General features: G+C 40.2%; 1 protein-coding gene across 1 annotated transcript in view; it reads left to right on the forward strand.

Annotated features, from left to right (window-relative positions):
* mbpb (myelin basic protein b) overlaps positions 1 to 18,576 on the forward strand; it is a 61,567-nt gene that overhangs the window by 22,268 nt on the left and 20,723 nt on the right. Inside the window, exon 3 of the mRNA XM_039805415.1 lies at positions 10,052 to 10,139. Within this exon, the coding sequence (XP_039661349.1) occupies positions 10,052 to 10,139 (88 nt within the window). The remainder of the gene's footprint in view (positions 1 to 10,051; positions 10,140 to 18,576) is intronic.

Consider the following 18,576-nt stretch of genomic DNA (forward strand, 5'->3'; position numbering starts at 1 on the left):
CAGGGAGTTTGCACTCTAAGGTTGAGAAAAATAAAGCTTTTACATCAGTGCTATAGTATAAACAGGAAGTATTATCAGATATGAAATTGCACTTAAAGGTCAAGTGGTCACAAGTGCAATTTTCTTATTTTTCTTTTGTAACAAATCAAAGCCTCACAATGGGCATTTTTAACTGGCTGGAAAGCAAGGTGCTCTGCTGTGACCCAGTGTTAGCACTTGACAGAAATTGTCTGCCTCTAATAGTGCTGTAATTAAATTATTTTTCTTTTCATCTTTCTGCTCTGTGTGCACAGAAATAACAAGCCAGACACTGTTTCTGTATTCCAAGTGTGGAGGAGAATCAGGCTTAAACTGGGACAGTAATGTAATTTAATTGCATCATGTAATTAACCCCAGCTGTGCTTAAGTCCTTTTGCCACAGCTTTTTTAAAATTACAGCAGATATAGTTATATATTATAGTTAAGGAAATTACTGTATATATATTTGAAGTCTGAACATATGGAATGAAAGTGTGAATATATGGTATGAAAGTCTGAATATATAGTATGAAAGTCTGAATATATGGTATGAAAGTCTGAATATATGGTATGAAAGTCTGAATAACGAAAGTCTGAATGAAAGTCAATATATTCTATATATTCAGACTTTCATTCCATATATTCAGACTTTTATTCCATATATTCAGACTTTCAGTCAATGTATTCAAGGTAATATAAATATAATAATTTACTAAACGACATGCCATAAATAATTATGATAATAATATCTAGCCTCACATATCGATATCAAGATCAATATATTGCCCAGCCCTAGTTGCTATCTTGTTGTGAGCAAGGAGGTATAGAAACAGAAAGTAGCATTAGGGGCTGCTGGCAGCAGCGTAAAAGTAAAAGTTTGCCTGTGTGGTCTGGCTTGCGGCCAGGTACCTGGCGGCTGCCTGTAATGGGCGGAGTGATCATGGTGGCGTGCTGGGGGGAAAGAGGGGAGCCTTAAACAGCTGGGAGGCTAATAGCTCAGCCCACAGATGATTTGTTTCCTGAGCCTGCAAAGCACACTTTGGAAAGAGAAGAGCGGGAGCAAGAGAAGTGGATTAATGTGTGTGAAAAGTGTGAAGCTGCCAGGAGAGGTGTTAGGGGAGCATGTCACACCAAAGCTGCATTGTTTACTTAGTTGTATAATTGTATATCTCTCTATCTCTACCCCCCCCCCCCCTTTCTTTTGGTTTGATTACCATGACATCAACGTCAATTTAAAGGTCTGGCAAAACAGCCAGTTGTCATAGTGACAGTCAAGCAGGAACAGAGCGTGACAGAGTAAGGCAGGTTGTGTTTAGATGCTGTTGTCTGAATCGTGATCCCTCTCCCAGTTCCTTATCTTTGCAGGAAGGGTGAAATGTACCCATGCTTCTTTTGTCACACCTCAGTAGCAGCTCTGACAAAATATATCTCTGCAATATTCACACCGGTGATATTATAGACCCTTAAATCCCACTTGGATTTATTGGATAATAACACTAGCCTTGCTCCTCAATGATATGTGGAATAATCAAGCCTGCATTTACTCAAATGTATTTTCATATCCCTCAATGTTGTGTTTTTTCGCCACAGTAGGAACAGAGGGGGACAGAGGGTTGCTTAGATGTTTCAAATTGCAAATATATCCTCACTGACTGGTGCAGATTTCTCCTGACGCACTGGATGGAGTGTATGCTGAGATCTTGCCAGATTTAGTCGTCACCGCAACTCAATGTGCAAAGCCTACAAATCGTTTGACTAATAAATCACAAACCGACCAATTCAGTCATTTCACATTGCATTGCATGCATTGTTTGATCTCTCTCTCCAGGTTGACACAAAATATAAAGAATAGAGAATACAAAGCAACCAGTGTGTGCAGTAATACATCAACCACTGCAATCAATCCAAACCATTCATTTGCAATGAAGCATGCATTTGTGACCCCTGGTGTTTGTGAGGATTACTTGCTAACCAGAGATTACTATATGTTACACATGTTGAGATATTTCCTGCCCAGCTCCAGTGTGAGAAATCAACCTTTAAGCTATCTCAGACATCAACGGTAAACATCAGGATGTGGTGTCAAGGCCTCAGAGTGGTAGTGCACACTTTTCTTTTGTTCTGCCTTACCATTTTCTACTGAACAATCTGTAAGAAATCCATTGAAGCAAAGACAGAGATAGCCAGTGAACTTTTCTCAGCTTGGATAAACAACATGAAAATATGACTCTCTTTGGCTCCTGCTACACAAATGCTATTGCTATAACTACCTACGAGTAATAACCTAATTCACATTCTCAGATGGTTTTGCACGTAATCTGCGGAAATATAGGAAATCCCTAATGGAAAAATAATTGGGTAGTAAGCTAATCATTTTGCGAAATACAGGAAAAAGTTACTGAAGGAGAATTAGCACCCAAAACAAAAATAAAACTCAACACTTGTTTAAACTATGAATTAATATGCATTACATACTAGAGTAACAACTGTTACAACTGTAACATCCGACTGTTCTTTTTTTTGGCCTTGGACATACTAGTCCAAATATATAATTTAGCTGTATTACGACTGCAAATGAGATCAACATGCGACTTATATTGCAGCCAATCAGCTTTCGTGTTATCGGCTTTCGTGTCTGTTTCGGATTGTACCACAGATATAAAACCAATGTTATTCTTCAGCTATGGGGAAGTGCAAGTTAAGCGATACTTGGCTTGAAAAACCTGAATTTAGTGCTTAGTTGATGTTGTGATAAAGGTCTTGAATTTCATTCATAATGGTCTTAAAATGTCTTTTAATAAGCCTTAAATTTGACTCGGTGAAAACTGCAGAAACTCTGGATGGAGCAGATAAACACACCAATCCTAACACTTTGATTGTGTTTTTGGTTTTGGGAAGCCTTAAAAACAGAAAAGCCACCCTTGAAACTCTTTAAATGCCAAGTAATGTCAAGTGATGTGTGTTGACCTCACTCTCTCACAGCAGTGAGTGAAGGCATAGGTGTTTTTAATTCATCGAGCACCAGCCTCTCTTTTCTTGATCATATTTCGATTCACATTTAAAGTGAAACTTCACGATAAGATCCTTCTTTGTCGATCCTTCTTTGTGCCTGATTGTGACACAGTCTTATCACTGAAACTACTGAATTGAAGAGCAAAGTCTCCAGATGAGGGAGCTTGAGGCTCAGCCAGCAGACCACCAGGCTTCAGCTCTACCATTGTACCCAATTATTAGAGCCTTATATGAGTTGTGACCAGCCCAGCAGGCGTGTTCCGGTCTCTTCTGTTCCTCTGCGTGATATCTGTCCACATCTGAATCATAAATGACACTTTTCTCACCTCAAGTCTGTTCAGATTTGTACTCTGTTGTAGAGATCTTCAACAGGGGGTCCGGGACCCGTAGCGGGTCCTCAGAGTTACTGCATGGGGGCCACCAAATGTTTTGTTAAAAAAACAAACAAAACAAAAACGAAAATGTCTTAACATGAATCCAACATATGATTACATAAATAAAGCAGCCTATTTGTGGAAAAAAAACACATGAATGAAATGCTTACTGGTCTATAGGTAAGGTAGTCACTAAGGTAGCCATCCACAGGTCCAGTTAATCCTAAGGATTCACTGTGTATGTTTAACATTGAAACATGATCAATAAAATCATGCCAACAATTATTATTTTAATAGTGTAGTCCATGGACTAAAAAGGTATGTATAAAGGCTTTAGGCTGCCTACACATTTTTTGTTGATTTTAGTCATTGGACAAAAATGTGCTAATGATAAATATTCATCGCGACTAGAGCCCGGCTGATGTTATGCATTTTCCAAACTATCTTTATTTATAATGGCCGATAAAATGAATATTTAAAAAATAAAATAAAAACAGACGAAACACCCTTCAACCATGTTCTGAGTGTTGGTGTTGCATAGTTTGTCCACCAGAGGGCGCTCTGCAACATCCCTGTTGGCAACACTCGTGTTTAACCCTTTAAGTTTCATATCTTAAGTTTTATTTATCACAACTTTGATATAGTTTGATGTTCCTCTGTTCTGTTGTGACAATTTTAAAACTGCATTATCATATTATTTTAGTGAGGACTCATAAATTACTACAAATAACTAATGTTAGGGAAATCTGTTTATGTTTTGTTACGCGTTTCCGGGTTAAAAAAAATAAAAATATATATATATATATATATATACATATATATATATACCTCTATCTATCTATCTATCTATCTATCTATCTATCTATCTCGACCGATATATCAGAATATCGGATTTTTAAATCCCCAAATATTGGTATCAATATCGGCCTTAAAAATCCTTTATCGGTCAGGCTCTAATCACGACAGGGCCATAAATCTGTTTATTCCTCATTCTTTATTTGTGAAATATTATGTGCTACTGTTTTGCCTTTGAATTATCATGTATATCAGGATATTTGCTAGCCTGACGTGGTCCTACTCAGATTCTAGTCAGAATGTGAACTTCCCGACCTCGAATTTTGTGGGCGGGGCTAAGTTCGGCTGGCATCCAGGCTAGATATTTGCTTCACAGTAGGAATATTGTATGTCAGTTTTCTTCTTTTTTATGAAAAACTATAACGTTCTGGTTCTCTCTCAACGACCACAGACTTGCAAAATCTGAGTTTAAGAAAGGCTTTAACTGCGTAATTTCTAAATGTTATCTTTATGCCTTTATGGCAGTCTGGTCCTCATTAGGTAAATTTAATAACTTCCTGACAGCTCTACATAACAGATGAATGTAAGAGATATGTTTGTCCTCTTAACATTTGATGAACATTAGAACAGTATAAAACTGGCCTTTTGAAGGAAGTCCTACATTGTTTCTAGAGTCCCACTGTGTCTCATGCTTTTTATACCTCAGTGAAAGGGTGAGATGATCCCATCCATATCTGAGGTTTGGACAGGATGAAACACTGAAAGGCACAGCTCTCACAGAACCACAGATGGGAAGAGGATTTCTTTTGAAAGTGTCAAATTGGCCAAGCACTGAAAGGCTTCACTCTTCTTCCCCTCTCACGACTCCAAAGTAAAGAGTACTTAGGCACATCGAACCCTCATCCAGTGCCCTAGTACTGAGCGGGGATCACAGGAGTGGATCACAGTGGAGCTGAGGCAGTAACCACCATGGCTGAGTGTGCCAGTCTGAGAAACCGGGTTTGGCTCTTGCTGTTTCACCACTTCCTGCCCGGTTGTCTGATCTTTAGCAGAGCGGAGCGGAATGCAGCGCGGACACGCCTGGTGGAAAATGGGGGTTACTGCAACCCAATGCACACTGCTTTAACACACGGATTGCTACACGTCTCGATAGTGCCTTTTATTGGTTTCTAAGCTATGATTGGACAGTTGCTGTTCAAGGAAGGCCTTTAGGTGATTAGTGGACGGCAAATTCAAGCAATATTTTTTTATTTCCATCACATCAGTGTATTTGGAGTTTTCACAAGGACAACATTTAGCGTTCACTTAGACATTGGCTTCACATTATTCTGTGGGCGTTGTTGGACAGGTGTAGGAGCTCCATTACCCGCTTGGATGGAACCTGGAAATAGTACTAGGTAGGTGAAGGCAGAGAACAGCAGGAGGCTCTGTGGAAAACAGGAATAATTGGCAAGTGTGATCCTAATTGAGCTGTTTCTCTGATCTCCTTTACATGCCCCAGAGTCAGCTGATGCTTCACTGTTCCACACCAACCTAAAAAAGAGGTTCTGCTTAACAAGACCGATATTTAATAAGCCACCAGTGGTGAGTAGGTGTGACAAGTCATGCTGACAGCTGCTGCCCTTGGCAGGTCCACTTAAGCCCACATATTTTTTTTCTCTTCCACTTTTTCTCCATGCATTAATGAGAATACAGTATACAGTGAAGGACAACAGTGTAGTTATTTTTGGGATTTTTAAAAGTGTAGGATACTGTATACGATATCCCTGATTATAACACAGTAAGACGTGAGGCTGTGATGAGCAATGCGATGTGACATGAGATTGTTTGGGTTACGTTTTAGAATGGGGTTCACCAAAAGTGCACTTGGCACGCTCACTGGGCAGAGCACACTTGACTGTGATCTTCATGGAAATAGAACCCTCAATCTTGTTCCACTCTTCTTCCTTCATGTAATACATGTCATCCAGCAGGGTTAGAAACAAGGTGTTTGAGGCAAAGATTCCTTTTAAAATGCCTAAAATAATTGTCAAATAAAAATAAAGGAGCAAAAAACTGTTCATATTAGTATATTTCTGTGGGAATGTAGTGATAATGTAAGCTTTATAAATGCACAACAATTCTAATGCAATGCGTCTTCGTTCTCTGCCTTGCTTTCTCTGTGTCTGTCTCTTGCTCTGTTTTTGCTTTAAAATCATTGGTTGAGGGACTTTGGACTAGCCTTCGACACCTGTTGTGTTATTTTCATTATTTTTCATTATCTCAGATGCCACAGAAAATTTTGACTTTAAAATCCTTCACTTCTTAACTCCTTCCATATCAAACTTCCGATGAAGAGATGCAATGCTGCACCAAGACAGTTTATTTTCTTGCATTTACCAAGGGTGCAACCAACAATAATACTGTACATCTTCATTGTCCGCACCTGTCAATGTAGTTCTGAATTCTCCTTATGATTTCCCAGATGTACAGCAGAATTTTCTTTGTTGACATTTCAGCCAAATGTCTATTATTTCGTCCCTATTTGTATATTCTAGATGTATTAGATTGTTGTTAATTTTATATGTTAATTGCTACCGGAGATATTGAGGATTGTATACAGATAAAACAAACCTATTCAAAAATGTGCATTTTGAATGGCCGATGTAGGGTTAATCCTAGTCTCTGATTGGCTGTGATTAATCATCTCATCACTTGAGAGCTGCTCTTGAACTTTCCTCCTACACATTGGTGTAAGGTGTAAGTTAAATGTGACATATTGCTCACACTCAGCGAAGAACTTTTCTCTCTCTTTAGAGTGTTCTTAAGTTTAATTCTCACAAATTTGAAAAACAATCAGGACCCATATGTATCAAACCTTAAATCCCCCTGAAAACGTAGTTTCTAAACATGTACGTTTTTACGTTTAATATTCATGACTAAATAATGTGTTTTTGATTGTTGCTTTTTTGATTAAAGTATTATTTATTCAGAGTTTAACATTGAAAAACTACATTGTGCTTCATCAGAAGTGTGTGTGTGTGTGTGTGTGTGTGTGTGTGTGTGTGTGTGTGTGTGTGTGTGTGTGTGTGTGTGTGTGTGTGTGTGTGTGTGTGTGTGTGTGTGTGTGTGTGTGTGTGTGTGTGTGTGTGTGTTGATCAGATTTGATTGACAGTGGCCAGACAACGCACCAAATGTCATCAGATTTTGATTCAAATATTGCTAAATCCTGATTGGTGCACAGAAATGCGTACTATTACCTTTTTCCAGCTGTGACCCGCCCACTTCAAACAGGGTCTTTCAGGGTCTTAAAGAAACCTCTGGAGGTCTCTTTAATTTGAAAACCTTTTCAAGTCAAAAGAAATTTGATAATCATATTTTTATTCTTAAATTCGCGAGTCGGAGTACAAGTAATGCCACGAGGCCGATGTTGCCTAATTGTTAGGATAGCAATCACCCTCTATTGAAATGTGGACTATTACTTTTAAGCTCTTTAAAGATATGATTTTTGTTTGTATGTAATCCAATCTGAATTTAGTACTGAGCCTGTTAATTGAATCTGAATCTCTTTATATCAAAACAAATTTACATAATTTGTTCAAATAATTGAATGGACAAATACAATTTCAAAAGCTTGGCACTTTGTTGACCCTTTTGATTTGCATCGGTAAGTGCTTACTCACAACACTTGTCTACCTCGCCTCGGCTCACAGGACTGTGTCCCAGTTTCACTTCTCTGTGTGCTCGTGTCATGGTGAGCAATGTGCCCACAGGTTTTGAACGCCTGTGTTGATCCCCCATGTTGGCAAACCCACTCGGAAGTGGAAGCTGGGGATATGAGTGTGCATTGTCGTCAGGGAGGAGGAAGTCAATAAGAGGATTTTTAAAGTGTGAGGATTATCAAATGCAGATATGTAGTTCATTTGAAACCAAAACATAGAAACATAACTGTACTTGTTATAATTAGCTATAGAAAGAAATGAGCATGCCATAGGGACTTGATTTTAAAGGTGCAGTAGCTAAGACTTATAAAACTAACTTTCTGTCATATTTGCTGAAACTGACCATATGTTTGAGTAGAACTACAAGAAGCAGGTCATTTAAACAAAATCAGGCTCCTCTGGCACCACCTACAGCATGTAGTGTGATTTGCAAAAATCCACCGCTCCCTGTTCAGATACACCAAATCAGGGCCGGAGGTGTCTAACTGCGTGTCAATCACTGCTCATGCACGCTCATTCATTCTCCCTCGTGGAGGGAGGGGCTTAGGAGACCATTTTGGGCTTTACCTGAAAGGGGGGAGGGACTGAAAAGTTGTCGATGTTTAAATTTTTTGGCTAAGTCCTGGATCTTCACAATCCTACCTACAGCACCTTTAATTATAGGGGGGATTAATTTGTCTGAATATCTGGAAAGCCTGATAAAACAGGTGTATGTTGTTTCCATTCAAAGATTGAATCTAATTTAATCTTTATGTTACCTCAATACAAGCAGCAGCTCTGTACTGGCAAAATCTACTACCAAAGTAAATACATCAACATAGAAGCGAGACATTGTAATAAACAACCGCCTGCTGGAAATGTTTATTGGTGAGTTTTTTTTTTAGTTTTTTTTTTTTTTACTAGCAACTAATGGGATTTCAAACAGATGTGATCACGATGCAAAACATTTTAATTAAATCACAGAATTTGTATCAAGATCCCAAATCAACTTCTGAAGGAGATATTCACAGCTCTTGACCCAGCTGACACAAGGGACTAGTTATTCACTGTACCAGTAACCACTATCATCTGGTTTGAGTTTACCTTTTGAATTTCTTATGTGCAGTCTCTGCACATGCTTACCGTAGCCTATCAACCTCAAGGACTCGAGAAGGCAGTCTCAAGTATGGATTTACTTGTCGATTATTGATAGACTTATCTGATCTTGACCTGTTGCCTCATTTTGACACCATGCTATCCTTTCAGACTTACTTAACATGCACATTTATGATGAAAACATAATTCATTTATTTAGAAACCAAACTTAAAATACATTTACACAACACATATAAAAAAATATATATACATAAAAGGACATAAACAAAGGACATAAACAAATATACATATGGAATATAAAGAGTAACTATGTTTATTTCAAAAATATTAATAGTGTGGCAAGTAATTTAAACCTTTTTTTTTTATCTTTTGAAAGTTTTGAGGATTTCAAACCTATAATACAGCTATTAATCAAATAGCTTTATTTCCAGTCCAAACTACATTGAAAACGTAAAAAACAAGCATACTTCCACATTTTCCTGTAGGTGTTGCAGGACAGGTGTACAGTAAGAGCTCCATCGCCCGCTTATTGTCTGGGTGGAACCTGGGAGTAGTGCTGTTAGCGTGCTAAAAGGCAACTAGGTGAGGACGGAGAATAACCGGTGGCGCTGAGGAAAATCAATAAATAAATAAGTAAATAATTAATAGTTTTACACAACAATCCCAAGTACAAATGTACTTGTGTAGTCTACTTTACAGAATGAATCCTGTCTAAAATCCAGATGAATATGACTAATTAGACATTGACAGCGATTCAAAGTGTAGCACCTTCTTTTTAATGTTAAATGAATGAGTCTGAGCATAATTCTGCTGTAATGATGAAGCCTAAATAGGTTTAGCTCATCTCTCTCTCTCTCTCTCTCTCTCTCTCTCTCTCTCTCTCTCTCTCTCTCTCTCTCTCTTTTTTTTTTTTTTTTTTCTCTCTCTCTTTTTTTTTTTCTCTTTTTTTTCCCCCTCTCTCTCTCTTTTTTTTTTTTTTCTCTCTGTGTTGGTCTGCCTTTGCTCCGTTGCCATGGCGCCTCACCTCTTCATTCTGTTTTTGTGTTCCTATTAAAGGCTCCATCACCTGAACCTGTAGCAGAGCAGACAGCAACAGCAGCAGCAGCAGTAGCAGCAGAACCTGAATCACATGATGAAGTCTTTGGTAAGGGGCGAAAATCTTGAATTTCAGTTGATATGCATATTGACATCACACTAAACTCCCAGTGTTGGTCAGGCTTTCCTATTAAAAACCAACGGACACACAACAAGTGATATACATGTACTTATCCTTTTGGCTGCTTAATTTAGTGTATAAAAGAGAGTTAGTATTGAGCACAATTAGGAATATCCACCATTATTGAGCAGACACTCAGAAACTCTAATACCATCAATATTATGTCTTCTACTGCATGTGTAGGCTTACTGCAGAGGAGCATTGGTGCACAGTGTATATAAATATGCAGTCACACAAGTGTTTGTTTAAAAAGCTTATTTTGAACTGGAGATATCATAGCTGAGGCTGGAGAGGACTTTTCTGTCCATAAAAGTGTATCATTGAATGAACTATAGATTTTGTGGTAGTTTCTGAGGTCATTTAGAGTCATAAAGCACAGAGGGAAGCACTGAAATGTTTTATCAAAAAATCAATAGATCCTGGAATGACTTGAGCCTTAAATCCACAGCGGCATTGTAGCTCCTTTTTAACTCCGCTATCTTGACTCAATATCAGTTTTTTTGAGGCAACAATGAAAGGCTTCTGCTTCACAACACTGGCTCAGAAGCTGCTAATCCTTCGACGTAACATTTGTTTGGAGTGAGCATTCTCACTCCAATTGGAGTGGCTTGTGAAAAGTTAGCAGTTACCCTGATGAGTGGAACTTCGTGGGTTGTGAAGGCCAACCATTCCTCATAGTGAGAACATCTCAGACGGATGTGTTTCCCCCTGTCACATCCATTGTGATATGTTTGGAGTTACAAGGCAGGAGTTAGTTTTGTAATACTGGAACTCAGCAGATAAGGACATAGTGTGTTGGCACTAAGTTGATTGATTTCAATGCAAGATGCTTTTACAAATTAGGATAAGGGGGATAACATGAGGCCAGAAGAAAATTGCAATTGCTTGTGCAAATTTTCTGAATTCTTCTTTTTTTAAGGAGGAAAAATCAAGGCCAAATCTGATTGGATTTTCTGCTGGGATATATACTGTAATTTATGCACGCTGCATGCATAACAGATCAAGCTATATAAAATAATACAACAGAAAAAGCTCAGTCAAGAGTTCGGAGACCTTTGCAATGAAATCAACATCTCAAAATGTCTTTTTTGCCACCTTGAATGAAACCATCAGTGTCTCTGAGGCTTCCCGTTGGCTCTCTTCAACTATGATAATAGGAGCAGAATGAAGATGCAACCTTCCAGGGTGAAGGAAATTATTTTTTTCCTCATAAACAATATGTGCTGTGGCCAGATGCCTGGAGCCAAACATCACTGTCTTACAGTGTGTTAGCTTCTTATAGCTGCCTGTTGGGACATGGTGGTATGCCAAAAATGTAATTACGCAAAGTAATAATGATAGGTATGAAGGCAAGTTCGTTGTTCATTCTGAATAAAACCCTTGGCGTTGTAGCTCCTTTAACTCCCTCAAGACATTGACCACATTTGTCTAGGAAGAGTGTTCAAGAGTTAGGGAATGGAAGACAAGGGCGTCTGTTTTCTTCCTTCTTTGTCTCGATTGTTTTCAGGGCGAGGTGAGGTGAAATGCAAGAGAGGGGAAGGATTTGGCCATGGTACTGACTAAAGTAGCTACAGCACACTGCATAATAGCTTGTAACTGCTTTTTTAGTCTGTTTATTAAAGGGTTAGATATCCAAGAGTATTTGGCTTTCAAAAGCTGTTTTTAAGAGTTAAAACAATTCCCTTTTCTTCACAGGGCAGAATCGCCACTGACCCTTCACAACAGATGAAATGTAATTGAAACCCCAGAGATGATTAAAAAATGTAGGTAGATTCAGCGTCTACTAGGGCTTAATCATAAGGCTATAACTCAAATCATTACAATTATTATTACAAGCTCAAAGAAATAATCTAGCTAATCAACGCCAATTTTGTGGGTTGGCCAAACCACAAAATGGAACTAATGTCTGACTAATATGCTCTCTGCATGCCTGTATCTGTACTATTTAACCTGGCCAAAGATTGTTTAGTGGAAAGATTTTGAGGTTTGTAAGGAGAGAGAGTGGACTGCGTCGTCTGCTCAAAAAGTGGCAGCTAGCTTAGTAGTTCTCAAGTAAATGGCTAACACTGGCAGATAGTGAGCAATTTAAACGTTTAATAAATCTTAGAAGAAATCGTTTTTTTGTCACACACAATCATACACAGTGCAATGTGCAGTGAAATTTGTTCTCTAACTAATTAGGAGCAGTGGGCAGCCATTGTCCGACACACGGGAACCAACTCCTGTTGTAATGCCAGTATCTAAGTCAAGAGCAAGCTCTTGACTTAGATACTGGCATTACAGGACTGGCAAGAGTTATGCGATTTTCCGGGGGGGATTGCATGGAATTTTCCCTTTTCTGGTTTACATATCTCTCATGTAGACCATAAAAATGTATCTTCCCCTCAAAGTGATCAATACTACTTCAGCAATAGACCATATATTATATATCTAAAATAGAAATATTTTAAACTAAGTAAAACGCTGTAACGTGAACACATAGTGCCATAAAACAATAACATCCGAGCGGCAGTTGCTGGTTGTATTTAGCCGCTACAGAGCTCTGGGACGCCGGCTACCAGCAGCAGTTGTTTAACCGCCAATAGGTGACTGTGAGCCGGGTACAGACACCACCAGATGACGGCCCTTTCAGCGACCATGGTAGTGGAGTGTAGCCAGAAAACGTGAGCATCATGCGGCGATGACAGTTAAGTTTAGGCAACAAAATGACAAGTTCAGTTCGGAAAAAGATCGTGGTTTGGAACGAACAAGCGTTTCCTGGGTAAAAGTATCTTGTTTTCGCCGCGAAGTGAACTCCCACTTTCCCGCTTGAAAGCGTTGTGTTTTATGTTGCCGCCACGTTGTGCTATTTCATGTTGAGATTATTTTCTATTGAATATTGAAGTTAATGTGTTTGGCATGCCTGGCCGAGTGGCACTATATCCATGGTATTGAAAGGAGGATTTGATTCTTGCATGTTTTATTTAGTTGTGCATGATCAAACCCCCCCCCACCGGCATTCATGTTGTGGTGGGACGAAACCGGAGCACCCAGAGGAAACCCACGCAAACATGCAAACACCACACAGAAAGGCCTGTAAGAGGTTGCCTATTTGGGAATTCTAGGTTTTTGAGCTGCTAAGCTTAGCAAACGGTAGTAAGCTAATGTTTGCTCAAGTAGTGAAGTGCTGTCAACTAGGGCTGTGCTCGATTGAAGAAATTCTTAGTCGACTAACAATTGTATCATTCAATTGTATCGACTAATCGATTAGTTGATTTAATCGACAGATCTGTAAATCTGAGTTTCTCCGCAAAGAGTCATGCAAAAGCACCACTTTAATTATTGTGTTTACCAGAGATGTGCTCGTACGTTTCTTGGAAATAAGTCATTCAGCATGAAAAAAGCATAAAACATGACTAATCGACTAAGTTGACTAAGACCAAAACGAGCGATTAGTCGACTAATCGACTAAGAGGGAGCAGCCCTACTGTCAACAATATGATTGAGGGTTGTCCGTCAAAGATCAAAGTTTTATCATTATTATAAATGGCATACTTTTGGCATTTCTGTACTGTGTTTATCAATGATATGGCACATTATATTATGCAATGACTTGGGAAAAGGGCCCACAAACAAATATCCTCTCCGATCAAACATAAATCATCAAAATACAGTATACTCATATGGAGGAATCTGATCTGATTGTGTCTTTTCTATCAGTTCGGGTCTTCTATTACACAGTCAATGTAGTATCGATTGTTATTATACAACAACTACGAAATCATTCAAACTGCATCAGAGGGTGGATGCACCAGATGACTGATTTTCAAAGAAAGGTCAATATTGATATTATGCAAAACCAATTTCTCAGACCTGCTGCAGTGCGTTTGTCGATGTGTTTGCGTACGTGCATGCACGCATGATTGGATTTGTGTGTCTATATTGATGTCCCGTCACAGAAGATTGTTTTAGTATGTAATCATGCCTCCTTGTGCAGAGGGAAACTTTGACCAGATAGCCACCTCTGTGACTATCCGCTGTTCTCACTGATGCTCTATTATCGTCAGGAAAAAGTTGAACCTTGCAGAGGCTTCGTCCGATTGATCTGATCTGCTACTTGATACGCAGCTAATTGAAGTTCCTTGTGTTTAACACTTGTCATTGATCAGCATGAAGCAGACATAGAGGATCCACCACTGACACAAGTGATACTTCAAAGAAACCACCCACACAACACACAATTACTTCTTGCTTTGAGGACGACATGGTTACCAGTCACAGACATGAAATGATCGGACATTGAGGGCCCTATCTTGCACCTGGTGCAGTTCAAAGCCCAAAGCAAGTGTCTTTGCTAAGACAGACACCGTTGTCAATTTCCCGTCCAGCGCCAACATCGATTTAAATAACAAATGCACCTGCGCCCATCTGTGCGCCCATGGGCATGCTGCTCTTACAGGGAGGTGTGTTCAGGTGCATTCTTGGCATATTGTTATATTGAGGCAGCTGGAAGTGATTGCGCCATTGACCAAGAAGAACCTGGTCTAAAGTCAATAACGCAGCATTTCATTGTTATTTTAACAACACATTAGTAAAATGCGCCTAGACTCGTGCGCACTGTGCACACTATGCTTTTTACACACACAGGGATGCGCAGCAGCACACAAACATGCAAAATATTACAAATAAAAATATTAAAATGTGAATTAGTATTGGGTTATGATCTACTCACGCGCTTGTACTTCACGCACGAGCAGATCAGTTTCTTATCCTGAAAATCTCTCCTTCCTGCTTAGCAAATCCGCCATCATAATAGCAATGCGCCAAGGTACAAACGTGCCTGGCTTTTAAAGGGAATGGGAGATGATACTCTAATTGGTTTATTGCATGTTACGCCCAAAACACACTTACGATTAATTAAGACACTAAGTACAACCCTTTTCAACCATGCGCTCCACTCCGCTAAAGATACGCGCCATGTCTATTTTCACGTGAGCTGTGGGGCGTTCGGACAGCCGGGCAGGAAGTGAAACAGCAAGAGTATCAATCAATTTACCAACACCAAAAAAGATAAGGATTGGAGTTCAATTGCAGGAGTGCTTGGAGTTTAAGGTCGATACTAGCTTAATAAACATGTGCTTGTTCGGTAAAGTACTTGTGGAAACAATATAATCTGCGAGTCTGGCAGCAAGACGCTCCACTTCTGAGACACTCCCGGTATGGTATGGCACGTGGTGGAGGACGGAACAAAACCGGAAAGTCTCTTGTTGGACCTCAGCTTACGCACACACGCAGATGCTTCTGGCAGCTCATGAAGAGAACACGAATGAATGAGGATGCAGGTTTAAGTGGCGATCTCTTTTGAAATGGGAGTTAAGCCGCAGACTACAACGTGATCTGACCTCCATATCTGCCACGCTCATTCAGGTTTTCTATAGCCTGGTTAACACCAGACCCTTCTCAGCTGTAACTGAGAGTGGGTCTGGGAAAGGTTCATTGACAGTTCATTTCCAGAGGGCCGTCACCAACGGACGCCACTCAAATACCTCTGGGTGCCATTGGATAGTCCTTCAACCAATCAGACCAACGATCCGGGTGACGCTTTTCACATCCAACAAAAAAAATGTGATTCTGGTTTTTGGTGTCGTCCCTCCATGTCCTACTTTCTCCTTGCAGGTGTTGCATATTGCAAACTTGTTATCTTCTGCACACACGCTGAAGAATTTCCAAACAGCTGATATGTTGCAGGTTAATTCACGAGGCTCCCTACATGTGCAAGAATAAGCGGCGGACAACGCTTCACACCGATGGTGCACGCCACGGGCGGAGAAGTTGAGAGAAAGGAGAAAGACAGTGTCTCTGTCCGTTGGTAGCGTCGCGTGCGAGAACTGTTATCTCGTATAACTTCTGTTGTCAGTTAATTATAGCATTGACCGGTATAAAATCGGCATATGTCAGACTGACCTGCCGGTCCCTGGTCATGGTGAAGCACGGCTTCGGTAGCCGTCATGTTGAATGTAAACAAAAAGCTGCTCGCCGTCGCTGCGCTATCCTCGTCGCGTAAAGCCCGCCTCAACGGTTGTGATTGGTGTAAAGCCCGCCTCAGCGGTTGTGATTGGTGCCTCAATTTTGAGGACATTGGAAATGGGTTTGAATGGGCTCTTCGCCAGACTGACCTGCAGAGCAAATCTAAGATTTGCCGGAAGGTCGTCAGGGTTTACCCAGGCTAGGTTTTCTATGAAGTTTGCTTCAAAGTGAATGTTATTGACCTGAAGAGAAATAATTAGCTTGGTTTTAGATTGATGAATCTGGTAAATGAAGATGCGTGAAGCTTAGCGAAACCTTAGAGGCTGAACTTAAAGAGCAGTCTGTCTTGATTATGGTTTGTCAGAGGGGTAAATGGATTTCAAAGCTCTATCGTAATGTGCATTTCTTTTGATAGTTATTGGTCACAAAGCGATGTAGATTCCACTTTGATGCTTAATGTTTAACTGGTTCTTTGCTCAGTCAACACTGCTTTCTGATAGTGTGTAAAAATAGCCTTTTCTTATCAGTTTCTCACTCTTTCTGAGGGCACATTGCTGTTAGGATACATTTTAAACCTTTCTCTTACTTGTGCACCAAGGCTGAAATAATTGAGCACAATTAGGTTGATTCAGGGTCAGGCAAAATAAAATATAGGAATTTCCACCTAATTGGCACAGTGTGAGTGGTTTATGACGGACAGGTCAGTTGTGCTTAATCGGAGCCTGTTTTGGTGAAGTTGTCATCAGCAGGCGTCATGACTCATCCCAGCCTGTCCAGCGTCTGGGGATGTCTCTGTGCGGCACTTCCTGTTTGCACTGCTTTTCCACTGAAGGGCAAACACCACCGTCAGCTGTGCGGCTGTTAAAAGCCCATTATGGGCCCATTACCTGGCCCAGCATGCAGCAGGCCCCCACTCAGCAAAACAGGCCTCCTCTATCTGTATGTCTGTCTGTTCTGTCCTGACTCTGTCTGGGTCACTGTTTCTCCATCATTCCAGGGTGAAGTGGGGAGAAATGAACAGCAGTTGTGGATAGAAATCCAGCAGAGCCATAAACCCAGTGAAATGGACTTGGAACGTGGTTGCCTGACCATATATGTTTATAGGCTTGACAATTCTTTCATGCAGTTTTTGTTTTCCTGACTCCATAAAGACCAGTATGTTTTTCACTCAGAGTAGAGTTACATATCAGAAATGCACAAAATCAACTTTTTCTCCAGTGTTCTCTACAGTAAAATGTGTGCAGTCATAACTTCCTCCTTCCGTTAATGACAGAATCCCTTTAGATATGAGTTAATGTAAAATGTCAAAGGATGCTTTAGAAAATGGTTGTCAGGAATGTGAAATGAAGATAATAGGTAAAAAAAAACTATTAAATAAGTGTACACTCGAGGCCAGCCATGCGATTTTTATCTTTTAAGCTGTAAGGCTGTCAGGTCAAAGAGACCACACGGGTGCAAGAGTAAAGAGGGTTTTGGTTTTTACTTATGATTAGTTATTGTTGTTCCTCACTATCTTCCTACCCTCTGGGAAAGAAATAGTTCTCTCAAGTACAATTCAGTGGCTGGTTCAGATGAGTTCAAAATCACTGCACAGTGGAGACAGAAGGGGCAGTGGTGACCTAAAGGTTAAAGAAGCAAGCTTGTGACCAGGAGGTCGTCGGTTCAATCCCCAGACTGCTGGATAAAATCTGGGTGGGGTCAGTGTCCCTCCCTCTATTACCACCACTGAGGTGCCCTTGAGCAAGGCCCTTAACCCCAACCTCTCCAGTGGAGCTGCTCAGTGGCCAGCAGATCAGACTGTGGTTGTGCTGGGCAGCTTCCAGGTATGAATGTGTAACTGTGTGAATGTGACAGGTCGTCGTTGCAAATGAGAAGTTGTTCTCAATCGACTTACCTGGATAAATAAAGGTTAAAAAAAAAAAGGAGCTGTGGAATTCTCTCTGACCAGAATTAGTTTTCTGGTTGAATACAAGGTTACAGAAGGCAAAAGCTGAGAAGACATTCAATCAATATATAAAAGTTTCTGGGCCCGATTTCAACGATGTAAGTGCACGGCATGATGCGCCTGTTGCAGGTGTGTTTAAGGCGTGTCCAAATCCACTTTTGCTAGTTTGACGGCGAAAAAAAGGGTCCGGACGCCTGGTTCAAAAGGGTTGTACTTAGTGTCTTCATTAATTCATAGGTGTGTTTTGGGCGTAAGATGCTATAAACCAATCAGAGTGTCATCTCCCATTCCTTTTAAAAGCCAGGGGCGTTTGTACCTTGGCGCATTGCTATTATGATGGCGGATTTGCACCGTAATATTTTTATTTGTAATCTTTTGCATGTTTGTGTGCTGCTGTGCTTCCCTGCGTGTGTG

This window comes from Perca fluviatilis, chromosome 7, assembly GCF_010015445.1.
Source record: "Perca fluviatilis chromosome 7, GENO_Pfluv_1.0, whole genome shotgun sequence".
Taxonomy (NCBI): Eukaryota; Metazoa; Chordata; class Actinopteri; order Perciformes; family Percidae; genus Perca; species Perca fluviatilis.